The following is an 18,517-nucleotide window of genomic DNA, read 5'->3' as shown; positions in this document are numbered from 1 at the left end:
ATTACCCTCCTTTAACAGCAAGACAAACGTCCTTGTTGACCATTTTCTGTTACTGATATGTGTTTGCGTGTTGAGAATGTTATCTCTTGCTGTGTCTGTGGTAGATCCTTGATGACGGAGGGGACTTGACTCACTGGGTGTATAAGAAATACCCCAACGGCTTCAAGAAGATCAGGGGCATTGTGGAGGAGAGTGTGACTGGGGTCCACAGGTGATTTTATTTCTGATTACAATACATTCTCAATCATACATATTCATAAGATCAACAGGTAACTCTGAGCTTAGTTACTTTGTTACTTTCTCTTTGCCTTAAAGGTTGTACCAGCTGTCCAAAGCAGGCAAGCTGTGTGTGCCAGCCATGAACGTAAATGACTCTGTGACAAAGCAGAAGTTTGACAACCTCTACTGCTGCAGAGAGTCTATCTTGGATGGGTAGGTGTTAAATGTACCTTTCAAGCATACAAGTGAATGTTCCCTCGCTATGACACCTCAGTGCTCTTTGTACATACAGTTGAAGTCGGAGGTTTACATACACCTTAGCCAAATACATTTAAACTCAGTTTTTCACAATTCCTGACATTTAATCCTAGTAAAAATTCCCTGTCTTAGGGAGTTGGGATCACCACTTCATTTTAAGAATGTGAAATGTCAGAATAATAGTAGAGTGATTTATTTCAGCTTTTATTTCTTTCATCACATTCCCAGTGGGTCAGACGTTTACATACACTTAATTAGTATTTGGTAGCATTGCCTCTAAATTTTTAACTTGGGTCAAACGTTTCAGGTAGCCTTCCACAAGCTTCCCCCAATAAACTGGGTGAATTTTGGCCCATTCCTCCTGACAGAGCTGGTGTAACTGAGTTAGGTTTGTAGGCCTCCTTGCTCGCACACGCTTTTTTAGTTCTGCCCATACATTTTCTATAGGTTTGAGGTCAGGACTTTGTGATGGCCACTCCAATACCTTGACTTTGTTGTCCTTAAGCCATTTTGCAACAACTTTGGAAGTATGCTTGGGGTCATTGTCCATTTGGAAGACTCATTTGCGACCAAGCTTTAACTTTCTGACTGATGTCTTGAGATGTTGCTTCAATATATCTACATCATTTTCCTTCCTAATGATGCCATCTATTTTGTGAAGTGCACCAGTCCCTCCTTCAGCAAAGCACCCCCACAACATGATGCTGCCAACCCCGTGCTTCACGGATGGGATGGTGTTCTTCGGCTTGCAAGCCTCCCCCTTTTTCCTCCAAACATAACGATGGTCATTATGGCCGAACAGTTATATTTTTGTTTCATCAGACCAGAGGACATTTCTCCAAAAAGTACGATCTATGTCCCCATGTGCAGTTGCAAACCGTAGTCTGGCTTTTTTATGGTGGTTTTGGAGCAGTGGCTTCTTTCTTGCTGAGCAGCCTTTCAGGTTATGTCGATATAGGACTCGTTTTACTGTAGATATAGATACTTTTGTACCTGTTTCCTCCAGCATCTTCACAAGGTCCTTTGCTGTTGTTCTGGGATTGATTTGCACTATTTGCACCAAAGTACGTTCATTTCTAGGAGACAGAACGCGTCTCCTTCCTGAGCGGTATGACGGCTGCGTGGTCCCATGGTGTTTATACTATACTTGTACAGATGAACGTGGTACCTTCAGGTGTTTGGAAATTGCTGATGTGTCTTGAACGCACGAACAAAACGCCGCTATTTGGATATAACTATGGATTATTTGGAACCAAACCAACATTTGTTGTTGAAGTAGAAGTCCTGGGAGTGCATTCTGACGAAGAACAGCAAAGGTAATCCAATTTTTCTTATAGTAAATCTGAGTTTGGTGGGTGTCAAAATAGCTAGCCTGTGATGGCCGGGCTATCTACTCAGAATATTGCAAAATGTGATTTCACCGAAAAGCTATTTTAAAATCGGACACCGCGATTGCATAAAGGAGTTCTGTATCTATAATTCTTAAAATAATTGTTATGTTTTTTGTGAACGTTTATCGTGAGTAATTTAGTAAATTCACCGGAAGTGTTCGGTGGGAATGCTAGTTCTGAACGTCACATGCTAATGTAAAAAGCTGGTTTTTGATATAAATATGAACTTGATTGAACAAAACATGCATGTATTGTATAACATAATGTCCTAGGAGTGTCATCTGATGAAGATCATCAAAGGTTAGTGCTGCATTTAGCTGTGGTTTTTGTGACATTATATGCTAGCTTGAAAAATGGGTGTCTGATTATTTCTGGCTGGGTACTCTGCTGACATAATCTAATGTTTTGCTTTCGTTGTAAAGCCTTTTTGAAATCGGACAGTGTGGTTAGATAAAGGAGAGTCTTATCTTTCAAATGGGGTAAAATAGTCATATGTTTGAGAAATTGAAGTTATAGCATTTTTTAGGTATTTGTATTTCGCGCCACGGGATTCCACTGGGTGTTGACTAGGGTGGGACGTTTGCCCAGAGAGGTTAAAAAAAAATTGAAAGCGGGAAAAATCCATATGTTAGCCGCGTCATTGTTTAAGCCGCACACACACACAAGGCCAATACATCAGGCTAACAACATGGCCAGTGTGATCCATGTAGTAATTTCCGGACTATAAGCCGCAACTTTTTGATATATATATATATATATATATACATACACACACACACACACACACACACACAAGGCCAATACATCAGGCTAACAACATGGACTGTGTGATCCAGTGGCCTGGGAAATTGCTTTTATAGACTGCTACTGCCCACTTCACTCTTCCTGGCGTTTCAATATAACATAGAAAGGCCAACTTCCTGTATCTTAATGTTTCCCCTGTCTCTATCTCCATGTTTCTGTCTGCAGCCTGAAGAGGACCACAGACGTGATGTTTGGAGGAAAGCAGGTGGTTGTCTGTGGTTATGGAGAGGTAAGGGGGTGTCGTGGAAATTCTACACAGGGACATTCGGAAGTCAATCTGAAATGCATTATTCTTTATTATCAGCGCGCTGGAGAGGTTCCAACTAATTCAATGCACAAAGTACACATGTCGTTCAGTTGCTCCCCCCGGGGCAGTTCCGCTAGTTCTCTTATATACAGACAAGTTATATTTGCATGATTTAGCTTATTCATAATTAATTCATCATTAACGTTTGCTTCATTCATGTTATCGACCAATACTGGGTCATGCATGTGACAGACCAATACCTCATAATGCTTCTTCTCTCTAAGCTGAGACCTTGAAACTGAGATAACCCTTTCTCTAAACAAGGTTTTGGGCGTACTGCCAAATTGCAGATACTGATAGTGAGGATTCGTTCAAATCAGTCACTTGAATGAACACAGAAATTAGTTATTAGAAAAGCACACATTTTTTTTATTTCCATCACAGGGTTTTCATATTGTATATGTAGTTATGTTTGAATAGACTGAGTTTGTGCTGGCTACGCTAAACCTGCTATAAAAAATATGTGCACTCTGTATAATGATAATCACCTATACAGTACATACTTGTACATGTATATACTGAAGAGTTCAATGCCATGTCATGCTAAGTTATTGTATATTTCGTCTAAAGTGTTCGGCCTCTATAGAGTTTTTAATGTGGACGTCAAGGTTTACTGATATGCATGTTATTTTGTGGGTCCATTGTGGCCTTTTCTGTTGATTGAGGTCAATGTGATGCGATCATATTATGTAATTCTAATGTGATATGCTCTCCCTGCAGGTTGGGAAAGGTTGCACTGCTGCACTGAAAGCCATGGGATCCATTGTCTACGTCACAGAGATTGATCCCATTTGCTCCCTGCAGGCCTGGTGAGGGACAGGAAACGGGAAGTAGGAAGCAGAAAGTGCCAAATGTAGAGCACTGCTGATCCAGAGAAATGACACCATGAATTAGACCACAAAACCCTCTGGACAGAGGAGTCTCTATGTCCTGCTCTAAGATAAACCTTTGAAACAGAAATTCTCCATCAAAATATAAACCCGAAAACCTGAACTGGCTTTCATCATTAGGATAACACGATAGAAACTAGATGGTAGCGTATTAAACCTTTTAAATAAAACAAAAGAGCCTTATTAGTTGAATGGCACTCTAGACCAGTACTAACCAACTCTACTGTAGGCAGAGCACCTGTCTACCCCCATCTGTTCTTACTAACCTGTCTCTCCCCATGTGTTTGAACAGCATGGATGGCTTCAGGGTGGTCAAGCTTAATGAGGTCATCCGTCAGGTGGACATCATCATCACATGCACTGGTAAACAACATCAAACTACCTTACTTATTCAATCAACTTTCTGTACAGGGGACTGCTTTTATGGAAATACATTAATCTATGGGCTTCCAGTCCATGCCTGTCACAATCAATAAATGCATTGACATACATACATGGCCCTTTGCATCATCTAATAGGGAGAGTTTGTGCTGCTAAGCTCTATGTAGATGGAGGTTTTAGACTGGTGTTTTTCCTGTGGTCTCCTAGGGAATAAGAACGTGGTGACCAGGGACCAGCTGGACCGTATGAAGAACGGCTCCATCGTGTGCAACATGGGACACTCCAACACTGAGATTGACGTGGTGAGAAACTTTAACACAACACAATTCGTTACTACAGTAGAACATAAAAATCAACGGAGCCTTTCCAGGGAATATGAAGTTCATGTACTGCATATTAAGACTTTTAGTAGTGTGCTTGAGAGTGCATAGTGTGTTGGTCTGCTGATCTGTGTGACCTGCTCCTCAGGCGAGCCTGCGGACCCCAGAGCTGACTTGGGAGAGAGTGTGCTCTCAGGTGGACCATGTCATCTGGCCTGATGGCAAGAGGGTCATCCTGCTGGCCGAGGTGGGAAGTTACACACACACACACATACACACATGCACATATACTCCCACATAGCAAATAAAAAGTTTCTCTCCCTCAGGGTCGTCTCCTGAACCTCAGCTGCTCCACAGTTCCTACTTTCGTCCTGTCAATCACAGCCACGACCCAGGTAATACAGACACTCCCCACAGTAGCTAACAAGCAACAGATAGCAGTCTGTGGGTTTACACTGCCTTCAGAAAGTATTCATACCCCTATACTTTATCCACATTTTGTTGTTACAGCCTGAATTTAGAAGCTGTTTTTCAGTCTCTCGGTCCCAGCTTTGATGCACAGGTACTGACCTCACCTTCTGGATGTTAGCGGGGTGAACAGGCAGTGGCTCGGGTGGTTGTTGTCCTTGATGATCTTTTTCGCCTTCCTGTGACATCGGGTGGTGTAGGTGTCCTGGAGGGCAGGTAGTTTGCCCCCGGTGATGTGTTGTGCAGACCTCACTACCCTCTGGAGAGCCTTATGGTTGTGGGCGGAGCAGTTGCCGTACCAGGCGGTGATACAGCCCGACAGGATGCTCTCGATTGTACATCTGTAAAAGTTTGTGAGTGTTTTTGGTGACAAGCCAAATTTCTTCAGCCTCTGCGCCTTCACCACGCTGTCTGTGTGGGTGGACCATTTCAGTTTGTCCGTGATGTGTACGCCGAGGAACTTAACTTTCCCCCTTCTCCACTACTGTCCTGTGGATGTGGATAGGGGGCTGCTCCCTCTGCTGTTTCCTGAAGTCCACAATCATCTCCTTTGTTTTGTTGACGTTGAGTGTGAGGTTATTTTCCTGACACCAGACTCCGAGGGCCCTAACTTCCTCCCTGTAGGCCGTCTCATCATGTTGGTAATCAAGCCTACCACTGTAGTGTCGTCTGCAAACTTGATGATTGAGTTGGAGGTGTGCATGGCCACGCCTGTACCATCTAAACCGCTGTGAAATATATTTTTCATAACCAAAAATTATATTTTTTATTTTCAGCGGTTTGAAGCTGGTGTACAAACCCGAAAGTAAAATACTTAAGAACGGGAAGCATATAAATAATGCACATAGAAACCCTTCTTAGACTTGCTTTCAATGAGAAGGCCAGATCTATAACTCACTTTTCTATGTGAATTTGGTCAGGTATCCCAAAAAGTTACATATTGCAGCTGTATATAGCATCCTCTGTGACTTCTAGGAAGTTTTTAACCCACTTAATCCCAACATTATTCACCATCATTGTAAAGCCCTAATTATTTTGTTGCTCTGACAAGGTCATTTCTGAAGATTTTAAAATGTGATTAGTGATTCATTTTAAGATTAAAAAAACAACAACGCTGTCCCTCATTTTAAGGTAAACCCTGTTACGTGCACAGAACTCTCGTTTTAATATGGTGAAACTGTTCCTTCAAAAAGGTTTTCAAAAGAAACATGTAATGAACATGTAATAATAGATCATAGTGTAAAAGCAAGTGAGCTGGTTCTACTCTTTATGGCCATTTTCTGATGTTTATTGGTGGAGCATAACACGTCAACCCTGTTACCCCAGGTATCCCCCTTTCCCTTTGCCATAGAGAGAGGCTAGAAATATTTTAGCAATAAAAACAAAAATTGTGAAGCTTGCATTCAATTGCCCCTCCCTTTTGCACACAACAAGCTTCCATTCCCCCTGTCACAAGGGGATTCATGGCTGATTTAAGATTAAGTCATCAACCCTGTTACTTTATTTGATACTTACTGTAGTAATTTTTTCATGTAGCCCTTTACACTCATACCCGTATACAGTTTGAAAATGGCAGATTTGGACACTGATAAGCACCTAATTTGGAATGCAGTTGCTGTACAGTAACATGCTATACATGATGTCAGAGTTCAGGGTCTCTGCTTCAAAACTCTGTATGGGTTTTGACTGACAGCCATTCTGAACTTAAGCACCTTGTGCAACAACAAGTTACACCAATCCAGGGGCATTATGTGTAACAATTTCTTAACGCTATGGGCTACTGTATGTTCAAGCTTAAACTCTATTGGACCAGTTAGGTTCGCTACTGGAGCAGTAGGGTGAAATGAAAACCATTTAGGAAAAGAATGCCGACATGTATTTTGTAAATAAAAATACTTACAAAGAAATTAATCACCTTGAGTAAATATTGATATGTGAAATTTGTACAATCAGCTCAATATGAATGAAATACATCAATAGTACAATAGACTTAGATATCGGCCATATATCCTGCCTATAGTTTAGTAGGGTGCACCCAACTCTATCTTAATCTGAGGAGCTCTGATGTCAATGTTCAATAGCAATACAATAAACATCAATCCACAGAAAAACACAAACCAATTCCCAAATACTGACTTATAAATCACTAAGATGGGATCAATATAACACTAAGGTGTTTAAGTGTAGCATGTGCTTATAACAATCCCACTGCAATGTATGATGGAATGATGTCTTGCAAGAAGAATCCTATCACACCGTAGTATGGCAGTGCAAATTCAGTGTTCTCTAAGGAAAATACATCTTTGCATGCAAATCTTCTTATCGATGTCCTGGGTTCCTTGGTGGAACTGAATCCATACTCAAAAAACCTGACCAAATCCTGGCGTCAATCTTTCCCTCAATCCCTTCACAGCACGTTTGTATAGATAAGTGAGTGTTAATATCCAGTTCTCTCTTTTTAGTTCAGTTTCATACAACTTCTCAATGATTTTTAACTTAGTTTTTCTTCTATGGAATGGCAGTAGCTCTTCACGTTCCGTTCTAGCTCTTTTTTTTCAGTATGATGGCGCCGACTGGTGTATAACGTGAGGTTAGGAGAGGGACTAAAATAATATTGAGTTTTGATTGGCTCAAAATAAACTGCCTGTCATGCAGCTTCTGACAGCTGATTTGTAATAGTTGTCAACTTAAACATCAATAGAAATATAGTATAATATGATTGGTTACTGGAATCTCACTAGTAACGATAAGTGTTCAACATTAGTTGACCTGAATTACACATGCACCCCAAAAATCGGAAGGGGCACAAGGTACGTTAGGATGTCTGGGTGCGTGGTCAGGAGAGGGGCTCGGCCCCCCGTCTGGAAGTTATAGCTTTTTCCTGCAATCTAAAGCCATAATCATATGTAAAAAAAAAAGTTTTATTTTCTGTATATCTAAGCATACCTCTTGAGCTGTCTGTATCCTCCTGTCTGATGGTAATTTGTTTAAATAAACAATATATGCTTCTCTGCATCTCTGGTAAACGATGGGTAAAAGATTGAAAGGAATGTGAGTCTTCAGTACTTGTAGTAATTGCTTACTTTTCTAAAGTCTACCAACCTTGCCAGCAGGCATGCCAGCTAAGATAGTCACTCGCTTGTCTAACTAACTTGATTGATAACTAGCTACCAAGAAGCCATTTCAGGCTATCTGGGCTAGCTAAAGCCAACTTCATAAAATTCCTAGGTGACTAGTAGTATTATAGAGAAACGACTACAAAAACATTTAATAAAATAATGTGTTTTCTATGACGTTGAACATGTTTCTTTATGACACGGTTAAAATGACGTGAAATCAAAAGTAGTTACACTAATCAAAAGGCACCTAATTGTTGTAATGACCCATCTATTCTTGAGATTGTGTGTATACTAATGATTGTGTATTGTGCTTAATTTCTCCAACAGGCTCTGGCTCTTATTGAGCTGTACAATGCTCCAGAGGGCCGCTACAAACAGGATGTCTACTTGCTTCCCAAGAAGATGGGTGAGTAATGGACAGCCCTTATACCCTGCCATGTTTGGCGCGTTACAAGAAAATACAGATAAATAATGTCTGTAGTGGTAGTTATTATTATGTTATGGTCTAGCTAGCTACACAACACAATTCTTGCTTTAGCTGTTTTATCCCTGTCTCTGTGGACATAATACTGTTTCACAAATGCTTGTTTTGGACATGCTGTGCAAACCACTTTCACTAGTCTCTGAGGCCCTACTTATGCCATCTGGTGATGTGAATGAGACATTACAAATCAATTCTGTAACTTATTTGGTATTCAAGCATACAGACAGAAATTTGATGAATACAATTATAAAAACATTGCTTATTACTTCTATAATTGTATGTGTGTTGTGATTGTCTCAGATGAGTATGTTGCCAGCCTGCACCTGCCCACCTTTGATGCCCACCTAACGGAGCTCTCAGATGAGCAGGCCAAGTACCTGGGCCTCAACAAGAATGGCCCATTCAAACCCAACTACTACAGGTACAAATGTCCCTGTTAACATCCCTTTAAATGTCACCAAAATATCAGATTTATCTTAATTTCTGCATTTCATCCCCACAGCCACAACAAATGTTCTTATTGGTCCAATCAAGTTAAGTGAAGGTTTTTATAACTTCAGTACATACATTTGACTAATATGTTCATTTTCGGTATTCATAGGTATTAGCTTGCATGAACGGCCCACAACTCTGCACTCCTTGACTTGGACAAGGCTTGGATGACCAGAAGATAATGAAATATATATTTAGTTTTTTTAGAGACACTTCACTCCTATTCCTTCATCTTCTACAGTAGGTGTGACCCTGTTTCACTTGCTGTTTTGTGTATTTAGTTTCACCATTAGTTCTGGAAATACACACTCTAAGAAACCAACATACAGGACCCCACTGGTCATGAATCACCAATTGAAAGTACAGCACCTAAACTCAGCTGTCTGCTTGAGATATATACACACGTCTGATTTCATTCCCACTCTCCAGTAGAATAAGACATTTTTCTGATGTTTTATTTGTAGTTTGATAGATCTTTATTATTGTGCCAATTGACTGTGTAGGGAAGGGGATTGTTGTAATTGAGATTTATATTTTCTGTCTGCATTGATGTCGCTCTTCTCAAATAATTACATTCCAGCCAAGGGAACAGGGAGAAATGGCCTCCACACTAGAAAGACTCAACCTCAGTGTTCCATTTAAAGACATTGTCACGTTTCCTGCTGGACCATGTGTATACCCATATAGATGTTTACTAGCAGCTTGTCATTTTACTGATCTCTATCTCTCTTCCTCTGAAACAGAACTGAGGAAGAGAGATAGATAGAAAATATGAGTATCTGTACTGACTGTACTGTATTGGGGCGGCAGGTAGCCTAGTGGTTAGAGTGTTGGGCCAGTAACCGAACGGTTGAAAGATCGAATCCCCGAGCTGACAAGGTAAAAATCTGTCGTTCTGCCCCTGAACAAGGCAGTTAACCCACTGTTCCTAGGCCGTCATTGTAAATAAGAATTTGTTCCTAACTGGCTTGCCTAGTTAAATAATTTTTTTTTATTTTTTAAATAGACTAAAAGGGCAATATATGATTTTCTTTGTATAGTCCATGTGTGCATGTACAGTACAGAAATGCAATTATCTTCACTAACAACATTTAGAAGTGTAAGATACAGAAAGGTATGTGTAACCAGAAGAGTGACTATCCAATCTGGCACTGGTTTTGATTGAGTCTCACATGGTAATAACACTGGAATGTTTTGCATTGTAGGAGTCTTATCAGGCTCAAAGGACAATAGTGCATTGCCATTTCTCCATCCCTGGTCTAAACAATGTGGAATTAAGTTTATTGAAGTGATTTTTTTAAAATGCAGTAGTTGGCTGATTTTAGTATTGTTATTACTAGTAGTAACTAGTATCCCTTTTTGTGTGACGTGAATCTGTTTTTCACTTAACGTTCCTGATCACCATGTTGTCCTTCTGTCTGTTCTCTGCATCCATACTTGCCTGTTTTCATGTCACCATCACATTGAAGGTCTACTCCATAAGGAGAGTTGTTATTCGGTTGAGTAATGTTTTTTAGTTCCACCTGCAGATGAATATTACAGAGGGTAAATAATCTGTATGTATTACCGGTCGGTTGAATACAGACCACATCTGTGTGTACAATTTTCAGTGTTTTCTGTCCTTCCATTTTAGCTGTGTGAAACAAAAGATACTGTTTTATTTATATATATATTAGCTGATGTAACTGTGATATAAAGCGCTTTCTTCTTTGCACTAAAAGCTGTTGAGCATTACAACCAAGGACATAAGCGTGAGAAGGACATTGTTGGCGTGGTATTGGTGTCGTAACTTTGGTTACTGGTCAAGTGACAGTGCCTTGTGACCCATCTGCTACTGCACGTATTCATCACTTGTAGGATTATGTCTGTCCACTCTATTCCTCTTTGAAAGCTGTCCAACAGTGTTCTGATTCTGCAGTATAATCACTATGCACCAAGATGTGCATCACTGTAGTGGTCTCATAAAGATTTGTACTTATTGGGGGTACCCAAACTGCTTAATGTGTCAGCATTTAGTTATTTCCATTGTAAGAGAACATAATAGTTTGAATTTACCTGTTTTGGACTTACCATTGTTTTTGAAGCTACAGTAAATATTTTTCTTCCCTTGGATATTATCTGTATAGCACTACCAAAAGCATGCCATGAAGTAAAACCAGAATGCCTTTACATGCACTGTGTTGATTACAATGCCTCTGAATTCAAATTCTGTTTTAGTTAATTGAATCTCTCATACTTTAGATTTGTTTATACTGTCAGAACCATAACGTCTAGCAGGATGTCATAATAACTGACAAATATAGTCAGTTAATGAAACCATGTCTAGCAGTTAAGTGTTATCTGACCAGCTCACAAGTCCAGGGTCATTTGGATGTTGTATGCAACAGTGTTCTGCAATTTGGGCTAATTGAGTGACTGTCGGTGACTGACATAACAGAAACTGCTGATGCACACAATCAAATTTCATAATTGCACCTTGTGTATTCTACTATTCCAACTATCAAAAATAAGTTGAGACCCCGACTGAGTTCCTAAAATGTATTTATTTATTTTTTGGGTGAAATTGATCCGCAGGCCTACAAAAGGGGGGCCAGTGCACATCCCTGATTTAAAGCAAGGATCAATGTGATGTACATGATGTGAGAATCGCTTATGTATCTCTGGTTGTGACAAAACAACCTTTTTTATTTGAGCTTTGCAAATTAAATTATATTGTTAAATTATACAGTACTATGTATTATTTTTCTGTGTATTATCTGAGTGGTTGATGTATAGTCTGGCTGAGTCACAATTCAAGTTGTTTTACTTTAATCTGACTGCTCTCTGATGCTGCTATTTATTTTTCTGCTTTCTGTTGGTTGATGTGTACCGATCCCTTTAATAAACTTTTCGATGTTTGAAATAAAAACTGCTAGTGCACCATTGTTTAACAAGTGATTATTTACCTAATGTGATCTCAAGGCCCAATTCTGGAACTAACTGTATGAGGGTTTTTCACTTAAGCAACTACTTCTTACACAAATTCACAGTATAGACATTTTGAAAAACAACTAAGTAAATGCAATGAATAAACAATTTATTCATGTGAACAGTGCTTTAAATGACAAAATATAGATTCAAGTATAAACAATATTTGATTTGGCTGTTTACATTTTTTTAAGACTGGGCCAAAAATGACTATTTTAGTCCAGCGCTAGGACGTGTACAGCTGCCACAGGTGAAATAGGCTACACTGCCCTCCAAACACGGGAGGAAACTTCCTTTTATGGGTGATTTCACGTTCACCTGAAAGAAGTATTTTAAGTATTCACCTCCAAATCCATTATATTCTGTTGGCTCGCATGGTTTCTCCTCCAGTGTCAATCTGCCAAGTGCATACGAGGCTGCAAAGTTTCCTCAACTGTAAACTGACAAATAGCACCACAGTTGTAACTCACTAAATAGCATGTCTGACTAACAAACTGTATTCATAGAGAGCTTACTATTTTCTCTGTCTTCTGATCCTACAATGACTGCAGGGCTGTTGTTGATGGCAGACGGGCTCTAGAAATACAGCAACTTTTCAGCAGACCATTTGGGAGACATTAAAGCACAGCTCCTTGTCCTCCATGAAGGCATCAATATTCAGTTGGTTTGCAGAGAATACTGCAACGTATCCAGAGTAGGGCATGTCTCCCAGGTCAGAGTCAACCTTGTCCAGGTTCTCTTCAAAATCAGGTAATTTCTTCAAGGCTCATAGGAGAGCTTTGCTCTTTGGTGAACTTGTCTTGGATAACAACCCAAAGCTGCTGTGATAAGCAGAAGTGCTTCTTCACATCTTCACCATTCGTTATTGTAGGGTCAATTGCAAAGATGCCATACACAAATGTGTCAACGTGTAGAAAGAGGGCTTTGGGAACAGTTCCAAGTTACATTATAGTCCAGTAGTTCACCGTTTTGTGCTCATCCACTCTGCAGTGGCTCCCCAGTCACCATATCTCACAGGGTATCTTCCAGAGTAGCCACTGGGAAAGACCTTCATGGCCCTCAACATCAGACAGGTGATGTCTCTGGACACCATTTGGCTCTTAGAGGAGACATTGTACTGAACGATCATCTTGGATTCTGAGTGCTGGGCCAGTTGATCATACACAGAGGCTACAATCTCTTTCACCTCTGCTGGTTATAAGTTGACCTCTTGTTGACCAAAATCATCCAGAAAGGGCCAGTCCCTCAGGACGCGTATGGAATCCTCCTTTGCTGCACCACAGTAAATTTGGTCACAATCGTTTGGTCACAATGGTGTGCAGGGTTGGAAAACCAATCACAAGACGTTCTCCATGGACAAGAGGGAAATTACTGCCAAGATGTGACTCAGAGTTCTAGATAAAGCAGAGGTTTATGCAGTAGCAGGGTCCAGTCTTGCAGTCATGTGAACAGCTGACAGACACTGACTGGACCAGGCGCGCATGAACTCTGAACCAACTACATTAATTTGGGGACAGGTCGAAAAGCATTAAACATTCATGGCAATTTAGCTATCTAGGTTGCTGTTGCTAGTTAATTTGTCCTGGGCTCCCGAGTGGCGCAGCGGTCTAAGGCACTGCATCTCAGTGCAAGAGGCGTCACTGCAGTCCCTGGTTCAAATTCAGCCTGCATCACATCCGGCCGTGATTGGGAGTCCCATAGGGCGGTGCCCAATTGGCCCAGCATTGTCCGGGGTAGGCTGTCATATAGTAAATAAGAATTTGTTCTTAACTGACTTGCCTAGTTAAATAAAGGTTAAATAAAAAAATATAAACATTGGGTTATTTTACCTGAAATGCACAATGTCCTCTACTCTGACAATTAATCCACAGATAAAAGGGTAAATCTGTCCTTGTGCTCCTAGACCTTAATGCTGCTTTTGATATCGTCGATCACCACATTCTTTTGGAGAGATTGGAAACCCAAATTGGTCTACACGGACAAGTTCTGGCCTGGTTTAGATCTTATCTGTCGGAAAGATATCAGTTTGTCTCTGTAGATGGTTTGTCCTCTGACAAATCAACTGTACATTTCGGTGTTTCTCAAGGCTCCATTTTAGGACCACTATTATTTTCACTATATATTTTACCTCTTGGTGATGTCATTCGGAATCAAAATGTTAACTTTCACTGCTATGCGGACGACACACAGCTGTACATTTCAATGAAACATGGTGAAGCCCCAAAATTGCCCTCCCTGGAAGCCTGTGTTTCAGACATAAGGAAGCGGATGGCGGTAAATGTTCTACTTTTAAACTTGGACAAAACAGAGATGTCAGTTCTAGGTCCCAAGAAACAAAGAGATCTTCTGTTGAATCTGACAATTAATCTTGATGGTTGTACAGTCGTCTCAAAAAAAACTGTGAAGGACCTCTGCGTTACTCTGGACCATGATCTCTTTTTTGACGAACATATCAAGACTGTTTCAATGACAGCTTTTTTCTATCTACATAACATTGCAAAAATTATACTGCTAACCTACAAAGCATTACATTGTCTTGCTCCTACCTATCTTTCTGATTTGGTCCTGCCGTACATACCTACACGTACGCTACGGTCACAAGACGCAGGCCTCAATGTCCCTAGAATTTCTAAGCAAACAGCTGGAAGCAGGGCTTTCTCCTATAGAGCTCCATTTTTATGGAATGGTCTGCCTATCCATGTGAGAGAAATAGACTAGGTCTCGACATTTAAGTCTTTATTGAAGACTCACCTCTTCAGTAGGTCCTATGATTGAGTAGTCTGCCCCAGGAGTGTGAAGGCGAACGGAAAGGCACTGGAGCAACGAACCACCCTTGCTGTCTCTGCCTGGCCGGTTCCCCTCTCTCCACTGGGATTCTCTGCCTCAAACCCTAGTCACTGGCTTACTGGTCCTCTTCCATGCCGTCCCTAGGAGGGGTGCGTCACTTGAGTGGATTGAGTCACTGACATGATCTTCCTGTCCAGGTTGGCGCCGTGGGGGAGATCTTCGTGGGCTATACTCTGCCTTGTCTCAGTAAGTTGGTGTGCTTTGGCAAAGTGGGTGGGGTTATAGCTTGCCTGTTTGACCTTGTCCGGGGGTATCGTCGGACGGGGCCACAGTGTCTCCCGACCCCTCCTGTCTCAGCCTCCAGTATTTATGCTGCAATAGTTTGTGTCGGGGGGCTAGGGTCAGTCTGTTATATCTGGAGTATTTCTCCTGTCTTATCCGGTGTCCTATGTGAATTTAAGTATGCTCTCTCTAATTCTCTCTCTCTCTCACTCTCTCAGAGGACATGAGCCCTAGGACCATGCCTCAGGACTACCTGGCCTGATGACTCCTTGCTGTCCCCAGTCAACCTGGGCTGCTCCGGTTTCAACTGTTCACCGGATGTGCTACTTTGTCCCAGACCTGCTGTTTTAAACTCTCTAGAGGCAGCAGGTGTGGTAGAGATACTCTGAATGATTGGCTATGAAAAGCCAACTGACATTTACTCCTGAGGTGCTGACCTGTTGCACCCTCTACAACCACTGTGATTATTATTATCTGACCCTGCTGGTCATCTATGAACATTTGAACATCTTGGCCATGTTCTGTTATAATCTCCACCTGGCACAGCCAGAAGAGGACTGGCCACCCCTCATAGCCTGGTTCCTCTAGGTTTCTTCCTAGGTTCCTGCCTTTCTAGGGAGTTGTTCCTAGTCACCGTGCTTCTACACCTGCACTGCTTGCTGTTTGGGGTTTTAGGCTGGGTTTCTGTAAAGCACTTTGTGACATCAGCTGATGTAAGAAGGGCTTTATAAATACATTTGATTGATCAATTGTACTGAACTGATGGAGAGTAAATCCCAGAAGATAGATTGTGGTAGTGGCAGCAGCATAAATGTTTTGGGGTGTAAGAGATTTTAGTGCAGAAGATCGACAGGGGTTGCATCCTCCCAGAATTTGGTCTGGAGTAGGATTTGTTAGGGCCAAAGTAGTGGGATAGGTACAGTAGGGGTGGTGGGTTTTTGCTTATAGTGATGTATATATGTGGTGTATATGTAGGGTTAGTTGGCATTTCCCAGACTCGGTCCTGGGGACATTAGGGGGTGCAAGTTTCGGTTTTTTGCCCTAGAATTACACAGGATTCAAATAATCAAAACTAGATTATTTAAATCAGCTGTGTGGTGCTAGGGCAAAAAAACTAAATGTGCACCCCTTGGGGTTTCCAGGACTGAGCTTGGTTAATGTTGGGTAAGATCAGTGGTTCCCAACCTTTTCCGATTATTGTACCACCAACTGAATTTTGCTCTGCCTGGCGTACCCCTGAAGTACCCCCTCATGTGCATTTTACCAGTAAGCCTATGGTCTCATGAGTCTTCTCAAGTACCCCCTGTGGACAGGCCCAGTGAACCAAGGGGTCCTAGTCAGTGAAAAATAAAAAATTAAGTGGAATGCATGCCAGGAAAGCCACAACACAACACTAAACAATACATTCATTGTACTATAACAGTGACAAACGGTGCCCCCAAACTGTTAGGGCCTACATAAAGCTGTCCTAACTAGAGGTCGACCGATTAATTGGAATGGCCGATTAATTAGGGCCGATTTCAAGTTTTCATAACAATTGGTAATCGGTATTTTTGGCCACCGACTTGCCTCGATTTATTTATTTATATATATATTTTTTTACACCTTTATTGAACTAGGCAAGTCAGATTAAGAACACATTCTTACTTACAATGACGGCCTAGAAACGGGGGTTAACTGCCTTGTTCAGGGGGATTCGTTTTTGCAACCTTCGGTTACCAGTCCAACATTAACAGGCTGACTACCTGTAACGGAAGGGCAGCAAGAAGCAAAGGTAAGTTGCTAGCTAGCATTAGACTTAGAAAAAACGATCAATCTTAACATAATCACTAGTTAACTTCACATGGTTGATGATATTACTAGTTTATCTAACGTGTCCTGCGTTGCATATAATCGATGCGGTGCCTGTTAATTTTCATTGAATCACAGCCTACTTCGACAAACGGGTGTTGATTTAACAAGCGCATTTGCGAAAAAAGTACTGTCGTTGCACCAATGTACCTAACCATAAACATCAATGCCTAACAGGAATATTTAGATTTAGTCACCCGTTAGATAAAATACGGAACGGTTCCATGTCACTGAAAAAAAAAAATGTTTTCGAGATGATAGTTTCCAGATTCGACCATATTAATGACCCAAGGCTCGTATTTTTGTGTGTTTATTATATTATAATTAAGTCTATGATTTGATAAAGCAGTCTGACTGAGCGGTGGTAGGCAGCAGCAGGCTCGTAAGCATTCATTCAAAGCTGTGCTTCAAGCATTGTGCTGTTTATGACTTCAACCTGGGTGGGTATAATTTGTGGAATGTTCCAACAGGAATCTATTCCAAAAACTTTGTAAATAACAAGGTTTCCAAAAAACAACGCATACAAAGTTGTATAGCGGCAGAATAAGATACCGGGTAGGGAGTGGTCTATTTCATTGCGTTTTTCACTCACGTTTATTCCGAAAAATGTCTGTCCTCACATGTCTGTTTGCCTATGGACAAACATTAAGAATCAGCTACGTGGTGAGTTGATGCCTATTCGGCAGCTAGTTAGCTAGGTTTGAAAGCGTTACTACTTTGTATGCGTTGTTGGTTGGCAACCTTTTACTTTACGTTTTTTGGAACAGATTCCTGTTAGAGCGTTCCACAAATTATACACACCCCTTCAAGCCTATCAACTCCCAAGATTAGGCTGGTGTAACCGATGTGAAATGGCTAGCTAGTTAGCCAGGTGCACGCTAATAGCATTTCAAACGTCACTCGCTCTGAGACTTGGAGTAGTTTTTTCCCTTCCTCTGCATGGGTAACGCTGCTTCGAGGGTGGCTGTTGTCGATGTGTTCCTGGTTCGAGCCCAGGTAGGAGCGAGGAGAGGGACGGAAGCTATACTGTTACACTGGCAATACTAAAGTGCCTATAAGAACATCCAAAAGTCAAAGGTATATGAAATACAAATCGTATAGAGCGAAATAGTCCAATAATTCCTATAATAATATAATAACTACAACCTAAAACTTCTTACCTGGGAATATTGAAGACTCATGTTAAAAGGAACCACTAGCTTTCATATGTTCCCATGTTCTGAGCAAGGCACTTAAACATTAGCTTTCTTACATGGCACATATTGCACTTTTACTTTCTTCTCCAACACTTTGTTTTGCATTATTTAAACCAAATTGAACATGTTTCATTATTTATTTGAGGCTAAATTGATTTTATTGATGTATTATATTAAGTTAAAATAAGTGTTCATTCAGTATTGTTGTAATTGTCATTATAAAAAAACGGGCCGATTAATCGGTATCGGCTTTTTTGGCCCTCCAATAATCGGTATCGGCGTTGAAAAATCGTAATCGGTC

At 40.9% G+C, this 18,517-nt stretch overlaps 1 protein-coding gene across 5 annotated transcripts in view; it reads left to right on the top strand.

The window, feature by feature from the left end:
- LOC106565661 (S-adenosylhomocysteine hydrolase-like protein 1) overlaps positions 1-12,052 on the top strand; it is a 71,171-nt gene extending 59,119 nt beyond the window's left edge. For all 5 annotated transcript variants that reach the window (XM_014133002.3, XM_014133003.3, XM_082959266.1 and 2 more), the window contains 11 exons: positions 105-211; positions 316-432; positions 2,838-2,901; positions 3,700-3,788; positions 4,162-4,232; positions 4,458-4,552; positions 4,719-4,817; positions 4,897-4,965; positions 8,485-8,563; positions 8,942-9,062; positions 9,243-12,052. In XM_014133002.3, coding sequence (XP_013988477.1) covers positions 105-211; positions 316-432; positions 2,838-2,901; positions 3,700-3,788; positions 4,162-4,232; positions 4,458-4,552; positions 4,719-4,817; positions 4,897-4,965; positions 8,485-8,563; positions 8,942-9,062; positions 9,243-9,249 — 918 coding nt within the window. In that variant the 3' untranslated portion in view covers positions 9,250-12,052. The remainder of the gene's footprint in view (positions 1-104; positions 212-315; positions 433-2,837; positions 2,902-3,699; positions 3,789-4,161; positions 4,233-4,457; positions 4,553-4,718; positions 4,818-4,896; positions 4,966-8,484; positions 8,564-8,941; positions 9,063-9,242) is intronic.
- The last annotated feature ends 6,465 nt before the right edge of the window (positions 12,053-18,517 follow it).

Source organism: Salmo salar, chromosome 12 (assembly GCF_965601325.2).
Source record: "Salmo salar chromosome 12, fSalSal1, whole genome shotgun sequence".
Taxonomy (NCBI): domain Eukaryota; kingdom Metazoa; phylum Chordata; class Actinopteri; order Salmoniformes; family Salmonidae; genus Salmo; species Salmo salar.
This window is presented reverse-complemented; position numbering and strand designations above follow the sequence as displayed.